The sequence below is a fragment of the Oncorhynchus masou genome, chromosome 24 (genome assembly GCF_036934945.1).
Source record: "Oncorhynchus masou masou isolate Uvic2021 chromosome 24, UVic_Omas_1.1, whole genome shotgun sequence".
In the NCBI taxonomy this organism is placed as follows: domain Eukaryota; kingdom Metazoa; phylum Chordata; class Actinopteri; order Salmoniformes; family Salmonidae; genus Oncorhynchus; species Oncorhynchus masou.
The window spans coordinates 117,860,812-117,881,452 of record NC_088235.1 but is presented as its reverse complement, the minus strand read 5'-3'; the positions used below and the strand labels follow the sequence as shown (position 1 = coordinate 117,881,452).

The window sequence follows — 20,641 nt, the reverse complement described above, 5'->3', positions numbered from 1 at the left end:
GCTTAGTGTTTGGTATGGGCCATTATCACTGTCAGGCTTAGTGTTTGGTATGGGCCATTATCACTGTCAGGCTTAGTGTTTGGTATGGGCCATTATCACTGTCAGGCTTAGTGTTTGGTATGGGCCATTATCACTGTCAGGCTTAGTGTTTGGTATGGGCCATTATCACTGTCAGGCTTAGTGTTTGGTATGGGCCATTATCACTGTCAGGCTTAGTGTTTGGTATGGGGCATTATCACTGTCAGGCTTAGTGTTTGGTATGGGGCATTATCACTGTCAGGCTTAGTGTTTGGTATGGGGCATTATCACTGTCAGGCTTAGTGTTTGGTATGGGGCATTATCACTGTCAGGCTTAGTGTTTGGTATGGGGCATTATCACTGTCAGGCTTAGTGTTTGGTATGGGGCATTATCACTGTCGGGCTTAGTGTTTGGTGTGGTGCATTATCACTGTCGGGCTTAGTGTTTGGTGTGGTGCATTATCACTGTCGGGCTTAGTGTTTGGTGTGGGGCATTATCACTGTCGGGCTTTGTGTTTGGTGTGGTGCATTATCACTGTCGGGCTTAGTGTTTGGTGTGGTGCATTATCACTGTCGGGCTTAGTGTTTGGTATGGGCCATTATCACTGTCGGGCTTAGTGTTTGGTATGGGCCATTATCACTGTCGGGCTTAGTGTTTGGTATGGGCCATTATCACTGTCGGGCTTAGTGTTTGGTATGGGCCATTATCACTGTCGGGCTTAGTGTTTGGTATGGGCCATTATCACTGTCGGGCTTAGTGTTTGGTATGGGGCATTATCACTGTCGGGCTTAGTGTTTGGTATGGGGCATTATCACTGTCGGGCTTAGTGTTTGGTGTGGTGCATTATCACTGTCAGGCTTTGTGTTTGGTGTGGGGCATTATCACTGTCGGGCTTAGTGTTTGGTATGGTGCATTATCACTGTCGGGCTTGTAGTGGTAATGCACCAATACCAAATATAGTTAGGCTAATGGAAGCTCATTCTCGTGCTTGTCATCCTCACTAGTCCTCACTAGTCTTGATCTGACTGCAGCTTGGTGTCATAACTGACTTCAGTGGCCACTGGCACGCTGGAGAAGTGTGCTGTTCACGGATGAATCACAGGTTCAACTGTACTGAGTAGGTGTACTGTACTGAGCAGGCAGCGTAGTGTGTATGGTGTCCCAGTTCTTCCATGGTCTGCATACTCACCAGACATGTCACCCATTGAGCATGTTTGGGATGCTCTGGATCAACTTGTCTAGTTGGCTCATTCATTGGCCCTGATCAGAACATTCTACCAGCTTGTTGTGTAGTTTATCAAGTGGATTATGTTGCTCTTCACTCGCAGTAGCCTAGGCCTACTCCCTACCGGTCACTTAGTAGCCCAGGCCTACTCCCTACCAGTCACTTAGTAGCCCAGGCCTACTCCCTACCAGTCACTTAGTAGCCCAAGCCTACTCCCTACCGGTCACTTAGTAGCCCAGGCCTACTCCCTACCGGTCACTTAGTAGCCCAGGCCTACTCCCTACCGGTCACTTAGTAGCCCAGGCCTACTCCCTACCGGTCACTTAGTAGCCCAGGCCTACTCCCTACCGGTCACTTAGTAGCCCAGGCCTACTCCCTACCGGTCACTTAGTAGCCCAAGCCTACTCCCTACCGGTCACTTAGTAGCCCAGGCCTACTCCCTACCGGTCACTTAGTAGCCCAGGCCTACTCCCTACCGGTCACTTAGTAGCCCAGGCCTACTCCCTACCGGTCACTTAGTAGCCCAGGCCTACTCCCTACCGGTCACTTAGTAGCCCAGGCCTACTCCCTACCGGTCACTTAGTAGCCCAGGCCTACTCCCTACCGGTCACTTAGTAGCCCAGGCCTACTCCCTACCGGTCACTTAGTAGCCCAGGCCTACTCCCTACCGGTCACTTAGTAGCCCAGGCCTACTCCCTACCGGTCACTTAGTAGCCCAGGCCTACTCCCTACCGGTCACTTAGTAGCCCAGGCCTACTCCCTACCGGTCACTTAGTAGCCCAGGCCTACTCCCTACCGGTCACTTAGTAGCCCAGGCCTACTCCCTACCGGTCACTTAGTAGCCCAGGCCTACTCCCTACCGGTCACTTAGTAGCCCAAGCCTACTCCCTACCGGTCACTTAGTAGCCCAGACCTACTCCCTACCGGTCACTTAGTAGCCCAGGCCTACTCCCTACCGGTCACTTAGTAGCCCAAGCCTACTCCCTACCGGTCACTTAGTAGCCTAGACCTACTCCCTACCGGTCACTTAGTAGCCCAGGCCTACTCCCTACCGGTCACTTAGTAGCCCAGGCCTACTCCCTACCGGTCACTTAGTAGCCCAGGCCTACTCCCTACCGGTCACTTAGTAGCCTAGACCTACTCCCTACTGGTCACTTAGTAGCCTAGACCTACTCCCTACCACAAGCCTCTGACTTTTGGGGATTTTGCTTCACTGAATCTCTGTCTGTATAGGCCATTTGGTTAATTGGTTTCTTGCTGGGCAAATAAGTGTAGGTGGAATAGCTAATCTAGTACTGATCAGATACATTTAGGATGATAGAATGTTGCCCAAATCAAGTGTAGGGCTATTATTCTGCTAGATCCTGTAAAGGCAACTCCAAAAGCCCACGGAGGTTGTGAAATATGAACGAGACATGCTTTTGAAAATAGGATTAATTTTTTCTATTTGTATCATGATGAAGGTAAGACCCTACGCCTGTTCCCTAACACCGCAGAGTGGGGTTAGGGAAGAGGTGGAACGTGGATAACACCGCAGAGTGGGGGTAGGAAAGAGGTGGAACGTGGATAACACCGCAGAGTGGGGTTAGGAAAGAGGTGAAACGTGGATAACACCGCAGAGTGGGGGTAGGAAAGAGGTGGAACGTGGATAACACCGCAGAGTGGGGTTAGGGAAGAGGTGGAACGTGGATAACACCGCAGAGTGGGGGTAGGAAAGAGGTGAAACGTGGATAACACCGCAGAGTGGGGGTAAGAAAGAGGTGAAACGTGGATAACACCGCAGAGTGGGGGTAGGAAAGAGGTGGAACGTGGATAACACCGCAGAGTGGGGTTAGGGAAGAGGTGGAACGTGGATAACACCGCAGAGTGGGGGTAGGAAAGAGGTGAAACGTGGATAACACCGCAGAGTGGGGGTAAGAAAGAGGTGAAACGTGGATAACACCGCAGAGTGGGGGTAGGAAAGAGGTGGAACGTGGATAACACCGCAGAGTGGGGTTAGGGAAGAGGTGGAACGTGGATAACACCGCAGAGTGGGGTTAGGGAAGAGGTGGAACGTGGATAACACCGCAGAGTGGGGTTAGGGAAGAGGTGGAACGTGGATAACACCGCAGAGTGGGGGTAGGAAAGAGGTGAAACGTGGATAACACCGCAGAGTGGGGGTAGGAAAGAGGTGAAACGTGGATAACACCGCAGAGTGGGGTTAGGGAAGAGGTGGAACGTGGATAACACCGCAGAGTGGGGGTAGGAAAGAGGTGAAACGTGGATAACACCGCAGAGTGGGGTTAGGGAAGAGGTGGAACGTGGATAACACCGCAGAGTGGGGTTAGGGAAGAGGTGAAACGTGGATAACACCGCAGAGTGGGGTTAGGGAAGAGGTGGAACGTGGATAACACCGCAGAGTGGGGTTAGGGAAGAGGTGAAACGTGGATAACACCACAGAGTGGGGGTAAGAAAGAGGTGGAACGTGGATAACACCACAGAGTGGGGTTAGGAAAGAGGTGGAACGTGGATAACACATTTTTGATGGTGTATTTTCTCAATGGATTTATTAAAATAAGACAGCCAACCACATCCACACACCACTACTACCACTCATCCCTGGCATGCACACCGGATGGCAAAAAGGTGGGCCTGTTCGTAAGGGGGTCATATAAACAATGGACTCGATAGATAGATATATATATATATTTTTTTTTTTTAATATTTTTTAAGCAAAATACCGTAAATACTTTGAAAGCAGTACAAGTCTCTCCCTCTATTTCCATCTCTCTCCAGAACCGTGACCCCCTGATGCCTTCTCCTCAGTTCATCAAGTCCTACTTCAGCTCCTTCACCGATGACATTATCTCCCAGACGCTCCAGAAGGGCGAGAAGAAGGACGAGGACAAGGACAACGAGGGCGAGGCCGCAGAGGTCACAGAAAGGTCAGAAGTCACTGTGTGATGTCACTTTCCGTATGTTGGCTCTGGATGAAAAGGCCTGCCTAACTACTAGTCCCTCCCCTCAGGCCTTCTTGTCCAATGGGTTTTGAGAAGGTGAGGACCGAGGATTGATAGGAATTGAGGAAAGATACATTTTGAAAGATCCTAATATGTCAACCCTGTCCTTAACCTCTAACCTCTGTCCTGTCCATAGTTCTGGTTACCTGAAGGCCAAGCAGTACATTAACCCTGTCCTTAACCTCTGACCTCTCCATAGTTCTGGTTACCTGAAGGCCAAGCAGTACATTAACCCTGTCCTAACCTCTGACCTCTAACCTGTCCATAGTTCTGGTTACCTGAAGGCCAAGCAGTGCATTAACCCTGTCCTTAACCTCTAACCTGTCCATAGTTCTGGTTACCTGAAGGCCAAGCAGTACATTAACCCTGTTCTTAACCTCTAACCTCTGTCCTGTCCATAGTTCTGGTTACCTGAAGGCCAAGCAGTACATTAACCCTGTCCTAACCTCTGACCTCTAACCTGTCCATAGTTCTGGTTACCTGAAGGCCAAGCAGTGCATTAACCCTGTCCTTAACCTCTAACCTGTCCATAGTTCTGGTTACCTGAAGGCCAAGCAGTACATTAACCCTGTCCTTAACCTCTGACCTCTGTCCTGTCCATAGTTCTGGTTATCTGAAGGCCAAGCAGTACATTAACCCTGTTCTTAACCTCTAACCTCTGTCCTGTCCATAGTTCTGGTTACCTGAAGGCCAACCAGTACATTAAACCTGTCCTTAACCTCTGACCTCTGTCCTGTCCATAGTTCTGGTTACCTGAAGGCCAACCAGTACATTAACCCTGTCCTTAACCTCTGACCTCTAACCTGTCCATAGTTCTGGTTATCTGAAGGCCAAGCGGTACATTAACCCTGTTCTTAACCTCTGACCTGTCCATAGTTCTGGTTATCTGAAGGCCAAGCAGTACATTAACCCTGTTCTTAACCTCTGACCTCTAACCTGTCCATAGTTCTGGTTACCTGAAGGCCAAGCAGTACATGGAGGAGGAGAACTATGATAAGATCATCAGTGAGTGCACTAAGGAGGTGGAGTCTGGGGGCCGGTACACTGCTGAGGCCTTGTTGCTACGGGCAACCTTCTACCTCCTGATTGGCAACGCCACCGGCGCCCAGCCCGACCTGGACCGGGTCATCAACATGGAGGACGCCAACATCAAGGTAGGGTTTTTCAGGTTTTACTGACTCACAGTTCATAGAAGGAAATCAGTCAAATGAAATGCATTCATTAGGTCCTAAGCTATGGATGTCACATGACTGGGAATCCATTCATTAGGTCCTAATCTATGGATGTCACATGACTGGGAATCCATTCATTAGGTCCTAATCTATGGATGTCACATGACTGGGAATCCATTCATTAGGTCCTAATCTATGGATGTCACATGACTGGGAATCTATTCATTAGGTCCTAATCTATGGATGTCACATGACTGGGAATCCATTCATTAGGTCCTAATCTATGGATGTCACATGACTGGGAATCCATTCATTAGGTCCTAATCTATGGATGTCATATGACTGGGAATCCATTCATTAGGTCCTAATCTATGGATGTCACATGACTGGGAATCCATTCATTAGGTCCTAATCTATGGATGTCACATGACTGGGAATCCATTCATTAGGTCCTAATCTATGGATGTCACATGACTGGGAATCCATTCATTAGGTCCTAATCTATGGATGTCACATGACTGGGAATCCATTCATTAGGTCCTAATCTATTGATGTCACATGACTGGGAATCCATTCATTAGGTCCTAATCTATGGATGTCACATGACTGGGAATCCATTCATTAGGTCCTAATCTATTGATGTCACATGACTGGGAATCCATTCATTAGGTCCTAATCTATGTCACATGACTGGGAATCCATTCATTAGGTCCTAATCTATGGATGTCACATGACTGGGAATCTATTCATTAGGTCCTAATCTATGGATGTCACATGACTGGGAATCCATTCATTAGGTCCTAATCTATGGATGTCACATGACTGGGAATCCATTCATTAGGTCCTAATCTATGGATGTCACATGACTGGGAATCCAGATAAAACCAAAGGTGGGGGGTGGATCAGAAAACCAGTCAGTGTCTGACCAGCATTCACATCATGCAGCAGACACATCTCCTTCACATAGAGTTGATCAGGCTGTCGATTGTGACCTGTGGAATGTTGTCCCACTCCTCTTCAATGGCTGTGCGAAGTTGCTGGATATTGGCGAGAACTGGAACACGCTGTCGTACACGCTATGCAGGGTAACACCTTAAAAACAAATTTGTTGGAGCATGTTAACGCTTTTCGATACAGATTGCCATGCACCTGTGAGTTTGAGGCTCAAACTAAAATCTAAGTTTGTAACGAGCGAAAAGCCCAATCCGTACTTTAGATGTGGGTGACCAAGTTTTTGTTTTGTTGCCCGTTCTGGGCTCACTGTTGCATGCTCGCTTTTCAGGCCCTTACCCCATAGTGAAAAGAATTGGTGATCTGGATTACATTATCGCCACACCGGAGCGCGGGAAGGAAACGGCTGTGTCATGACAACATGTTGAAACCGTACTTCACCCGCTACGATCGGGGTGGTGAAGTCGGTGGAAACTGGTAGTGACTTTCTGCCTGTGGCCACTACTGTCACCGTTGACTATAGTCTTCCTCGAGAGCACGAGGAAGGTCCAATACACCCTGTGCTTGTCCTGTCTCTGTCCTGGTACTGCAGCTGACGGCCAATGCTCTGACTGAAACCCTGTGTTTGTCCTGTCTCTGTCCTGGTACTGCAGCTGACGGCCAATGCTCTGACTGAAACCCTGTGTTTGTCCTGTCTCTGTCCTGGTACTGCAGCTGACGGCCAATGCTCTGACTGAAACCCTGTGTTTGTCCTGTCTCTGTCCTGGTACTGCAGCTGAGGGCCAATGCTCTGACTGAAACCCTGTGTTTGTCCTGTCTCTGTCCTGGTACTGCAGCTCAGGGCCAATGCTCTGACTGAAACCCTGTGTTTGTCCTGTCTCTGTCCTGGTACTGCAGCTGACGGCCAATGCTCTGACTGAAACCCTGTGTTTGTCCTGTCTCTGTCCTGGTACTGCAGCTCAGGGCCAATGCTCTGACTGAAACCCTGTGTTTGTCCTGTCTCTGTCCTGGTACTGCAGCTCAGGGCCAATGCTCTGACTGAAACCCTGTGTTTGTCCTGTCTCTGTCCTGGTACTGCAGCTGACGGCCAGTGCTCTGACTGAAACCCTGTGTTTGTCCTGTCTCTGTCCTGGTACTGCAGCTGAGGGCCAATGCTCTGACTGAAACCCTGTGTTTGTCCTGTCTCTGTCCTGGTACTGCAGCTCAGGGCCAATGCTCTGACTGAAACCCTGTGTTTGTCCTGTCTCTGTCCTGGTACTGCCGCTGAGGGCCAATGCTCTGACTGAAACCCTGTGTTTGTCCTGTCTCTGTCCTGGTACTGCAGCTCAGGGCCAATGCTCTGACTGAAACCCTGTGTTTGTCCTGTCTCTGTCCTGGTACTGCAGCTCAGGGCCAATGCTCTGACTGAAACCCTGTGTTTGTCCTGTCTCTGTCCTGGTACTGCAGCTGACGGCCAATGCTCTGACTGAAACCCTGTGTTTGTCCTGTCTCTGTCCTGGTACTGCAGCTCAGGGCCAATGCTCTGACTGAAACCCTGTGTTTGTCCTGTCTCTGTCCTGGTACTGCAGCTCAGGGCCAATGCTCTGACTGAAACCCTGTGTTTGTCCTGTCTCTGTCCTGGTACTGCCGCTGAGGGCCAATGCTCTGACTGAAACCCTGTGTTTGTCCTGTCTCTGTCCTGGTACTGCAGCTCAGGGCCAATGCTCTGACTGAAACCCTGTGTTTGTCCTGTCTCTGTCCTGGTACTGCAGCTCAGGGCCAATGCTCTGACTGAAACCCTGTGTTTGTCCTGTCTCTGTCCTGGTACTGCAGCTGAGGGCCAATGCTCTGACTGAAACCCTGTGTTTGTCCTGTCTCTGTCCTGGTACTGCAGCTCAGGGCCAATGCTCTGACTGAAACCCTGTGTTTGTCCTGTCTCTGTCCTGGTACTGCAGCTGAGGGCCAATGCTCTGACTGAAACCCTGTGTTTGTCCTGTCTCTGTCCTGGTACTGCAGCTGAGGGCCAATGCTCTGACTGAAACCCTGTGTTTGTCCTGTCTCTGTCCTGGTACTGCAGCTGAGGGCCAATGCTCTGACTGAAACCCTGTGTTTGTCCTGTCTCTGTCCTGGTACTGCAGCTCAGGGCCAATGCTCTGACTGAAACCCTGTGTTTGTCCTGTCCCTGTCCTGGTACTGCAGCTGAGGGCCAATGCTCTGACTGAAACCCTGTGTTTGTCCTGTCTCTGTCCTGGTACTGCAGCTCAGGGCCAATGCTCTGACTGAAACCCTGTGTTTGTCCTGTCTCTGTCCTGGTACTGCAGCTGAGGGCCAATGCTCTGACTGAAACCCTGTGTTTGTCCTGTCTCTGTCCTGGTACTGCAGCTCAGGGCCAATGCTCTGACTGAAACCCTGTGTTTGTCCTGTCTCTGTCCTGGTACTGCAGCTCAGGGCCAATGCTCTGACTGAAACCCTGTGTTTGTCCTGTCTCTGTCCTGGTACTGCAGCTCAGGGCCAATGCTCTGACTGAAACCCTGTGTTTGTCCTGTCTCTGTCCTGGTACTGCAGCTGAGGGCCAATGCTCTGACTGAAACCCTGTGTTTGTCCTGTCTCTGTCCTGGTACTGCAGCTCAGGGCCAATGCTCTGACTGAAACCCTGTGTTTGTCCTGTCTCTGTCCTGGTACTGCAGCTGAGGGCCAATGCTCTGACTGAAACCCTGTGTTTGTCCTGTCTCTGTCCTTGTACTGCAGCTCAGGGCCAATGCTCTGACTGAAACCCTGTGTTTGTCCTGTCTCTGTCCTGGTACTGCAGCTCAGGGCCAATGCTCTGACTGAAACCCTGTGTTTGTCCTGTCTCTGTCCTGGTACTGCAGCTGAGGGCCAATGCTCTGACTGAAAAATGTGTTTGTCCTGTCTCTGTCCTGGTACTGCAGCTCAGGGCCAATGCTCTGACTGAAACCCTGTGTTTGTCCTGTCTCTGTCCTGGTACTGCAGCTGAGGGCCAATGCTCTGACTGAAACCCTGTGTTTGTCCTGTCTCTGTCCTGGTACTGCAGCTGAGGGCCAATGCTCTGACTGAAACCCTGTGTTTGTCCTGTCTCTGTCCTGGTACTGCAGCTCAGGGCCAATGCTCTGACTGAAACCCTGTGTTTGTCCTGTCTCTGTCCTGGTACTGCAGCTGAGGGCCAATGCTCTGACTGAAACCCTGTGTTTGTCCTGTCTCTGTCCTGGTACTGCAGCTCAGGGCCAATGCTCTGACTGAAACCCTGTGTTTGTCCTGTCTCTGTCCTGGTACTGCAGCTGAGGGCCAATGCTCTGACTGAAACCCTGTGTTTGTCCTGTCTCTGTCCTGGTACTGCAGCTGAGGGCCAATGCTCTGACTGAAACCCTGTGTTTGTCCTGTCTCTGTCCTGGTACTGCAGCTCAGGGCCAATGCTCTGACTGAAACCCTGTGTTTGTCCTGTCTCTGTCCTGGTACTGCAGCTCAGGGCCAATGCTCTGACTGAAACCCTGTGTTTGTCCTGTCTCTGTCCTGGTACTGCAGCTCAGGGCCAATGCTCTGACTGAAACCCTGTGTTTGTCCTGTCTCTGTCCTGGTACTGCAGCTCAGGGCCAATGCTCTGACTGAAACCCTGTGTTTGTCCTGTCTCTGTCCTGGTACTGCAGCTCAGGGCCAATGCTCTGACTGAAACCCTGTGTTTGTCCTGTCTCTGTCCTGGTACTGCAGCTGAGGGCCAATGCTCTGACTGAAACCCTGTGTTTGTCCTGTCTCTGTCCTGGTACTGCAGCTGAGGGCCAATGCTCTGACTGAAACCCTGTGTTTGTCCTGTCTCTGTCCTGGTACTGCAGCTCAGGGCCAATGCTCTGACTGAAACCCTGTGTTTGTCCTGTCTCTGTCCTGGTACTGCAGCTCAGGGCCAATGCTCTGACTGAAACCCTGTGTTTGTCCTGTCTCTGTCCTGGTACTGCAGCTCAGGGCCAATGCTCTGACTGAAACCCTGTGTTTGTCCTGTCTCTGTCCTGGTACTGCAGCTCAGGGCCAATGCTCTGACTGAAACCCTGTGTTTGTCCTGTCTCTGTCCTGGTACTGCAGCTCAGGGCCAATGCTCTGACTGAAACCCTGTGTTTGTCCTGTCTCTGTCCTGGTACTGCAGCTCAGGGCCAATGCTCTGACTGAAACCCTGTGTTTGTCCTGTCTCTGTCCTGGTACTGCAGCTCAGGGCCAATGCTCTGACTGAAACCCTGTGTTTGTCCTGTCTCTGTCCTGGTACTGCAGCTCAGGGCCAATGCTCTGACTGAAACCCTGTGTTTGTCCTGTCTCTGTCCTGGTACTGCAGCTCAGGGCCAATGCTCTGACTGAAACCCTGTGTTTGTCCTGTCTCTGTCCTGGTACTGCAGCTCAGGGCCAATGCTCTGACTGAAACCCTGTGTTTGTCCTGTCTCTGTCCTGGTACTGCAGCTCAGGGCCAATGCTCTGACTGAAACCCTGTGTTTGTCCTGTCTCTGTCCTGGTACTGCAGCTCAGGGCCAATGCTCTGATCAAGCGTGGCAGTATGTACATGCAGCAGCAGCAGCCTATGATGTCAACACAGGACTTCAACATGGCCGCTGAGATCGACACGCGCAACGCAGACGTCTACCACCACCGGGGACAGGTAGGGCTGTCTCTATCGCTATGCCTTATGGCCCAAATGGCACCCTATTTAGTTCCCTACCCATAGTGCTCTGGTCAAAAGTAGTGCACTACCCATAGGGCTCTGGACAAAAGTAGTTCCCTACCCATAGTGCTCTGGTCAAAAGTAGTTCCCTACCCATAGGACTCTGGTCAAAAGTAGTGCACTACCCATAGGGCTCTGGTCAAAAGTAGTGCACTACCCATAGGGCTCTGGACAAAAGTAGTGCACTACCCATAGGGCTCTGGTCAAAAGTAGTGCACTACCCATAGGGCTCTGGTCAAAAGTAGTGCACTACCCATAGGGCTCTGGTCAAAAGTAGTGCACTACCCATAGGACTCTGGTCAAAAGTAGTGCACTACCCATAGGGCTCTGGTCAAAAGTAGTGCCCTACCCATAGGGTTCTGGTCAAAAGTAGTTCCCTACCCATAGGACTCTGGTCAAAAGTAGTGCACTACCCATAGGGCTCTGGTCAAAAGTAGTGCACTACCCATAGGGCTCTGGTCAAAAGTAGTTCCCTACCCATAGGGTCTGGTCAAAAGTAGTGCACTACCCATAGGGCTCTGGTCAAAAGTAGTGCACTACCCATAGGACTCTGGTCAAAAGTAGTGCACTACCCATAGGGCTCTGGTCAAAAGTAGTGCACTACCCATAGGGCTCTGGTCAAAAGTAGTTCCCTACCCATAGGGCTCTGGTCAAAAGTAGTGCACTAAATGGAGAAAAAGGTTCCATTTGTGACTATCTATGTTGCAATCATGAAGTGACATTAAGTCAGGTCAGGCTTGGTTGACCCTAACACACCGAAGTGTTTCCCCTTCAGTTGAAGATCCTTCTGGACCAGGTGGAGGAGGCCGTCGGAGACTTTGATGAGTGCATCCTGCTCAGACCTGACTCTGCTCTGGCACAGGCTCAGAAATGTTTCGCCCTGGTGAGTGGACACCAGACCACCACTGTACAGTACACACTACACAGGGTTGGGACAGTACACACTACACAGTGTTGGGACAGTACACGCTACACAGTGTTGGGACAGTACACTCTACACAGTGTTGGGACAGTACACACTACACAGTGTTGGGACAGTACACACTACACAGTGTTGGGACAGTACACGCTACACAGTGTTGGGACAGTACACTCTACACAGTGTTGGGACAGTACACACTACACAGTGTTGGGACAGTACACACTACACAGTGTTGGGACAGTACACACTACACAGGGTTGGGACAGTACACACTACACAGGGTTGGGACAGTACACTCTACACAGTGTTGGGACAGTACACTCTACACAGTGTTGGGACAGTACACTCTACACGGTGTTGGGACAGTACACACTACACAGGGTTGGGACAGTACACTCTACACAGTGTTGGGACAGTACACTCTACACAGTGTTGGGACAGTACACTCTACACAGTGTTGGGACAGTACACTCTACACAGTGTTGGGACAGTACACTCTACACAGTGTTGGGACAGTACACTCTACACAGTGTTGGGACAGTACACTCTACACAGTGTTGGGACAGTACACTCTACACAGTGTTGGGACAGTACACACTACACAGTGTTGGGACAGTACACACTACACAGTGTTGGTACAGTACACACTACACGGTGTTGGGACAGTACACTCTACACGGTGTTGGGACAGTACACACTACACAGTGTTGGGACAGTACACACTACACAGTGTTGGGACAGTACACTCTACACAGTGTTGGGACAGTACACACTACACAGTGTTGGGACAGTACACTCTACACAGTGTTGGGACAGTACACTCTACACCAGAGGTGGGCAAACTTTTTGACTCGCGGGCCACAATGGGTTCTAAAATTTGACAGAGGGGCCGGGCCAGGAGCATTTGGAGGGAGTGTTTGGGCCGGATATACTAAAGCATTAAATGTAGTGTGTGCAAACCTCATAGCACAGTAAGAACACTACAACCCAATTTATTAACTGTCTTTAAAATGTGAAAAATAGCCCTTATCAGTTAATAAATTTGTCTCAAGGAATATGCAAGATATGGCATTTACATACTATTTCGGAGATACTGGGAGGAGGAAATGTAAATAGATTAAAATAACATACGCACTGTGATTTATCAAGATTGCGTCTGTTTTTAATAAGTTTCAATCGAAGGTGCAAAGTTAAAGAAATCAACATTTATTGAAAAATGGAATCACTTTCAACATTCAAAACATATTATTACACAACGAAATACTCAAGCTCAATAATATCTACTTGTGTTAAACTCCGCAAAATCATGGATGGATTGTCCTGACCGCGCGCTCTACAAACTCGCCACGGACGCCCTCGCCTTCACGCGCAAACAGTACACGTGAATCGTTGCCAAGCACACAGACATAGGCTGTATTAAATATCAGCTGAAAATTTAAATTTAAATTAAGAGCGATATGCGGCGTGTTAATTAAGCTACTGTACCGCTGCTGTGCGTAAATGCGCATTGCTCTTAATTAAAAGACGCACTTCCAAACTTTCCATATGCATTTTTTCATAACACAGCAGAAAAACTGTTCATATAAGTCCTCTCCTCGCGTTTTCCCTTTCAGTGATTCCATGCTCAAAAGCTCCTCCGTTATCTCAAAACTGTCGTTAATCCCTCGGATAAAAATTAGGACCTGAGCAGTGTCTTTTATGTCGTTACTTTCATCCAGTGCTAGTGAATATAACTTAAAGGACTCCGCCTTTTTGTTTAACTCGCTGACTATATCTTCGTCAATCAGTTCCACGCGGCGAGTCACTGTCCTGCGTGCTAAATTGATTTTTTCAAACTTGGCTTTGCTCTCCGGACACAAGAGACCTGCTGTCTCTACCATGCACTCTTTCAAAAACTCGCCTTCGGAGAAAGGCTTGCTAGCCTTTGCTAATTTGAATGCCAGCAAATAACTTGCCTTGGTACTTGACTCTTGAATTGCAGTTTGTCGGTGAAAAAAGTTCTGTTGACTCTGTAAATTAGCTGCCAACCTCTGAGCAGTAGCCGCCCGTTCTTGTGTTGACTGCTTGCTAACATAGTTTGCATGCTTCGTGGCAAAGTGACGGCTGATATTGTACTCTTTGAAAACCGCAACAGCTTCTTGGCATATCAGACATACAGCCGTTGATCGGACTTCAGTGAAGAAGTATTTTGTTGTCCACTCCTTATTAAACACTCGGCATTCGCTGTCCACTTTCCTTCTCTTTGGTCCGCTCATTTTCACAGAAGGGCTTAATGGTGACGTGAAACGAAGTGAAAATTAAAGTGAAATAAAGAGAAATACGCGCCACTCCAACAACGGTCAATGTGTTTTGAGTGCGCCATCTATTGGGGAAACGTGGGCATTGCAGGGAAAGGGGAAAAAAGGAGGTTTTTACTATAATTTGGACAAGTTCGGCGGGCCGGATTAAAAAGCCTAACGGGCCGTATGTGGCCCGCGGGCCGTAGTTTGCCCATGTCTGCTCTACACAGTGTTAGGACAGTACACACTACACAGTGTTGGGACAGTGCACTCTACACAGTGTTGGGACAGTGCACTCTACACAGTGTTGGGACAGTGCACTCTACACAGTGTTGGGACAGTACACTCTACACAGTGTTGGGACAGTACACTCTACACAGTGTTGGGACAGTACACTCTACACAGTGTTGGGACAGTACACTCTACACAGTGTTGGGACAGTACACTCTACACAGTGTTGGGACAGTACACTCTACACAGTGTTGGGACAGTACACTCTACACAGTGTTGGGACAGTACACTCTACACAGTGTTGGGACAGTACACTCTACACAGTGTTGGGACAGTACACTCTACACAGTGTTTGGACAGTACACACTACACAGTGTTTGGACAGTACACTCTACACAGTGTTTGGACTATACACTCTACACAGTGTTTGGACAGTACACTCTACACAGTGTTGGGACAGTACACTCTACACAGTGTTGGGACAGTACACTCTACACAGTGTTGGCACAGTACACTCTACACAGTGTTGGGACAGTACACTCTACACAGTGTTGGGACAGTACACTCTACACAGTGTTGGGACAGTACACTCTACACAGTGTTGGGACAGTACACTCTACACAGTGTTGGGACAGTGCACTCTACACTGTGTTGGGACAGTGCACTCTACACTGTGTTGGGACAGTGCACTCTACACTGTGTTGGGACAGTGCACAGTGTTGGGACAGTGCACAGTGTTGGGACAGTGCACAGTGTTGGGACAGTGCACAGTGTTGGGACAGTGCACAGTGTTGGGACAGTGTTAGGCAGTGTGGAGTATAGCTCTCTAGGGTTGGTGCAGTGTGGAGTATAGCTCTCTAGGGTTGGTGCAGTGTGGAGTATAGCTCTCTAGGGTTGGTGCAGTGTGGAGTATAGCTCTCTAGGGTTGGTGCAGTGTGGAGAATACTAAATGTGTGTTGATTATAGTTTAACCAGCTAGTCTGTGAGTCTCTTGTGCTAATTTCCCTCCAGTACAGACAGGCGTACACTGGCAACAGCCAGTCCCAGGTGCAGACGGCCATGGATGGCTTTGAGGACGTCATCAGGAGGTTCCCTAAGTGTGCCGAGGGGTACGCTCTGTACGCTCAGGTAAACGTCACGTCTCACACACATACTGCAAGTCTCGCCTGTCTGGCACACTATCGTAACATCACGTCTCACTTGCAGTACATTGTGTCTGGTTGTCTCAACTACCTTGAGTATGTGAATCACCCTGAACCGTTTCTCCTGTGACGCTGTGTTGTTCAGGCGTTGACTGACCAGCAGCAGTTTGGCAAGGCAGATCAGATGTACAACAAGTGTATTGACCTGGAGCCTGACAACGCTACAACATACGTCCACAAGGGGTGAGTTAGTCAGACAACACTATAACATACGTCCACAAGGGGTGACAACACTACAACATACGTCCACAAGGGGTGAGTTAGTCTGACAACGCTACAACATACGTCCACAAGGGGTGAGTTAGTCTGACAACACTACAACATACGTCCACAAGGGGTGACAACACTACAACATACGTCCACAAGGGGTGACAACACTACAACATACGTCCACAAGGGGTGAGTTAGTCTGACAACACTACAACATACGTCCACAAGGGGTGACAACACTACAACATACGTCCACAAGGGGTGACAACACTATAACATACGTCCACAAGGGGTGACAACACTACAACATACGTCCACAAGGGGTGAGTTATTCTGACAACGCTACAACATACGTCCACAAGGGGTGACAACACTACAACATACGTCCACAAGGGGTGAGTTAGTCTGACAACGCTACAACATACGTCCACAAGGGGTGAGTTAGTCTGACAGCACTACAACACACGTTCTGTGTGTGCCCAGCCAGTTGCCAATGCCTCTCGGTGTATTCAGGTTGTTGCAGCTCCAGTGGAAGCAGGACTTGGACCTGGGCCTGGACCTCATCAGCAAGGCCATCGAGATTGACAACAAATGTGACTTTGCCTACGAAACCATGGGAACTATCGAAGTTCAAAGGTTAGCTGAGTACTTTTAAAATATTGGCCAGTACATAAACACTTAACACACTTTGGAGTTTGGTTTAAAAGACATGAAATAACTGATGTTTAGGTTTATATGCTGATACACATTAAATGTGATGTCATACAATATACACTGGGTGGACAAAACATTACACTGACCAGGTGAAAGCTATGATCCCTGATTGATGCCACCTGTTAAATCCACTTCAATCAGTGTAGATGAAGGGGAGGAGATGGGTTAAAGAATGATTTTTAAGCCTTGCGACGTTTGAGACATGGATTGTGTTTGTGTGTCATTCAGATGGTGAATGGGGTATTTTAGTAGGTGCCAGGCGCACCGGTTTGTGTCAAGAACTGCAATGCTGCTGGGTTTTTCACGCTCAACAGTTTCCTGTGTGTTGCAACAATGGTCCACCACCCAAAGGACATCCAGCCAACTTGACACAACTCTGGGAAGCATTGGAGACAACATGTTCCCAGCATCTCTGTGGAACATGTCCATGGCCCTGATGAATGGAGGCTGTTCTGAGGGCAGAGGGGGGTGCAAATCATTTAGAAAGGTGTTCTTAATGTTTTGTCCACAGTGTATAAAACACGTTAAAATAATACTTTATTAACATCCCTCTCTCCCTCCCAGGGGCAACCTGGACAAGGCAATAGACATGTTCAACAAGGCCATCAACCTGGCCAAGTCCGAGATGGAGATGGCCCACCTCTACTCACTGTGTGACGCAGCATACGCCCAGACTGAGGTAGCCAGGAAGTACGGGCTGAAGCCACCCACACTGTAACTACCCTGTCACATGACCCAAGACCCTCCCACTCTCCACTGCTGAACCTGATTGTATTATAACTGCAGATGTTTCAGTCATTTGGTTTTGTAGACCTGCTGGATAAATAAAAAAGAGAAACTTGATCTGTGACCAAATATCAGCATTTCCCAAACTCTGTCCGGGGGGGGGGGGCAGGCAGGCAGAGTTTGGGAAACGCTGCACTACATGATGTTTACGTCACGTTGAATCGAGCTGTAACAAAGGAGAGGCTTTACTGTTCACAACCAAGGCCAGAACCCAAACATCTGGTAATTAATGGTCTTAACCCACACACCCCTCTTCCTCAAGGCCCTTAGTTTGACCCACACACCCCTCTGTTTCTTGGTACTTAGTTTAACATGGATCACCAACCCTTATGATCCTTCCTGTACCTCACTGTCTGGTCTGTTATCAGAAACATGTGAAAGCCATGTGAAACCAAGTATCTACCCAGAAATAATTCAACCTTCTAAAATCAAAAGGGAGATTCTTTCAATAGACTTCTCATTCTCATTGACTAATCCATATTCGGAAGTATTTAAGATGATTAACGTTGTATGTTGCCTGCACACTGAGAACGGGATAGAGTTCCAATGGACTGATCATTTGTTTGTTACTGTTCTCTACCACGTTTCTGTCCGGACACTTCCATATCCTCAACATTATCGAATGGCTAATGAAATGAAGGATTAAAATGTTAGTCAATTGTGTGTGTGTAATGATGGATGTCTGTGTTTGGTGTAATGCTGGAGTTGACGATGTGTGGGATAAGGGTCCTAAAGTAGTGTGGGATAAGGGTCCTAAAGTAGTGTGGGATAAGGGTCCTAAAGTAGTGTGGGATAAGGGTCCTAAAGTAGTGTGGGATAAGGGTCCTAAAGTAGTGTGGGATAAGGGTCCTAAAGTAGTGTGGGATAAGGGTCCTAAAGTAGTGTGGGATAATGGTCCTAAAGTAGTGTGGGATAAGGGTCCTAAAGTAGTGTGGGATAAGGGTCCTAAAGTAGTGTGGGATAAGGGTCCTAAAGTAGTGTGGGATAAGGGTCCTAAAGTAGTGTGGGATAAGGGTCCTAAAGTAGTGTTTAATTTGAGGGGATTGCCTGTTTTTCTATATTCCGTACAGCATGTGATATTTCTCTAAGTAACTGTTGATGCTGAAGTCATCTGGCCATGTTGGAAATGCTGACGTGAACATTTAGACCTGAACTGATTCATGGCCTGATTCAGAATAATTCTCAATGTACCGCTTTTATTTTTATGTGGTTGTTTCCCCAACTTGTAGATTCAGAAAATGTCAGAAGGGACAATTATTTTAAGTATGTTTTCATGCTGTCGTATATTGCAGAGGGCAGGTATGCCACCATATGTAGTGGATCTGTGGATGTTTGAGGCAGTGCTACAGAATAAAACATGTGACTATGTTGGGAAACAACACTGACATTCTCCCCACACAGAGATGTATCATGACCAAAGTCAGAGAGAGGACATGGAAAATAAAGCTGGAACTGACACGTCATTTGAATCCTTGGTAACATATCATTCTTATATAGTTGTTTATTTTCTTTTTTCCCCCTTTTTGAATAAAGGGTGAATTAAAATCTACCAAAACAATGTGAATATATACACTGGGTATATAAAACATTAAGAACACCTGCTCTTTCCATGACATAGACTGACCAGGTGAAAGCTATGATCCCTTATTGATGTCACTTGTTAAATCCACTTCAATCAGGGTAGATGAAGGGGAGGAGACAGGTTACAGAAGGATCTTTATGCCTTGAGACAGTTGAAATATGGGTTACCTTAACCATCTCCCTTACTTTAACCGTTGAAATGTTCAACGGGTTGACATCAGAGTTAGGATGACACAAGGATCCCGTTGAGACTTTTACCTGAGAACACGCCCCTTTTGGGTTTCAAATTAAAAGTATTACAGATTTTCACTAACTGTTTATAGGTACTTACCGTGTATTAATAGAATTGATTGTAAATGCAAAACAAACATGTACATGTCAGGGTGCCAGCTACATTCAAACTAAGTACATGAACTCCCGGCGCCGACAGAGATGGCCGCCTCGCTTCGCGTTCCTAGGAAACTGTGCAGTTTTTTGTTGTGTTTTTTCTAACAAATTCTTAGGTTATATTACTTGTTGGATATTACTGCATGGTCGGAACTAGAAGCACAAGCATTTTGCTACACTCACATTAACATCTGCTAACCATGTGTATGTGACATAAAATGTGATTTCATTTGAGAAGGGGGTAGCTGCTCTAACCCGTTCAGATGCTAACTATCCGTCTGCATAAAATGATTACAGAACTGTCGCTCTGACCTCTCTCTTAATTAAATCTCTTGAAAAGATCAAGGCATACATCAACACCAGTCACCTTGTTGACCCCCTCCAATCTGCATACATCATCAACACTACCAGTCACCTTGTTGACCCCCTCCAATCTGCATACATCATCAACACCACCAGTCACCTTGTTGACCCCCTCCAATCTGCATACATCATCAACACCACCAGTCACCTTGTTGACCCCCTCCAATCTGCATACATCATCAACACTACCAGTCCCCTTGTTGATCCCCTTCAATCTGCATACATCAACACCACCAGTCACCTTGTTGACCCCCTCCAATCTGCATACATCATCAACACTACCAGTCACCTTGTTGACCCCCTCCAATCTGCATACATCATCAACACTACCAGTCACCTTGTTGACCCCCTCCAATTTGCATACATCATCAACACCACCAAATCAAATTTATTTATATAGCCCTTCGTACATCAGCTGATATCTCAAAGTGCTGTACAGAAACCCAGCCTAAAACCCCAAACAGCAAGCAATGCAGGTGTAGAAGCACGGTGGCTAGGAAAAACTCCCTAGAAAGGCCAAAACCTAGGAAGAAACCTAGAGAGGAACCAGGCTATGTGGGGTGGCCAGTCCTCTCCTGGCTGTGCCGGGTGGAGATTATAACAGAACATGGCCAAGATGTTCAGATGTTCAAATGTTCATAAATGACCAGCATGGTCGAATAATAATAAGGCAGAACAGTTGAAACTGGAGCAGCAGCACGGCCAGGTGGACTGGGGACAGCAAGGAGTCATCATGTCAGGTAGTCCTGGGGCATGGTCCTAGGGCTCAGGTCCTCCGAGAGAGAGAAAGAAAGAGACAAGGAGAGAATTAGAGAACGCACACTTAAGATTCACACAGGACACTGAATAGGACAGGAGAAGTACTCCAGATATAACAAACTGACCCTAGCCCCCCGACACATAAACT

General features: G+C 48.2%; 1 protein-coding gene across 1 annotated transcript in view; it reads left to right on the top strand.

Annotated features, from left to right (window-relative positions):
* The window catches only part of LOC135513330 (mitochondrial import receptor subunit TOM70-like), a 42,648-nt gene extending 23,782 nt beyond the window's left edge, over positions 1-18,866 (top strand). The window contains exons 5-12 of the mRNA XM_064936249.1: positions 4,020-4,168; positions 5,190-5,397; positions 10,862-10,996; positions 11,835-11,942; positions 15,503-15,619; positions 15,779-15,876; positions 16,417-16,539; positions 17,182-18,866. Coding sequence (XP_064792321.1) covers positions 4,020-4,168; positions 5,190-5,397; positions 10,862-10,996; positions 11,835-11,942; positions 15,503-15,619; positions 15,779-15,876; positions 16,417-16,539; positions 17,182-17,335 — 1,092 coding nt within the window. The 3' untranslated portion in view covers positions 17,336-18,866. The remainder of the gene's footprint in view (positions 1-4,019; positions 4,169-5,189; positions 5,398-10,861; positions 10,997-11,834; positions 11,943-15,502; positions 15,620-15,778; positions 15,877-16,416; positions 16,540-17,181) is intronic.
* The last annotated feature ends 1,775 nt before the right edge of the window (positions 18,867-20,641 follow it).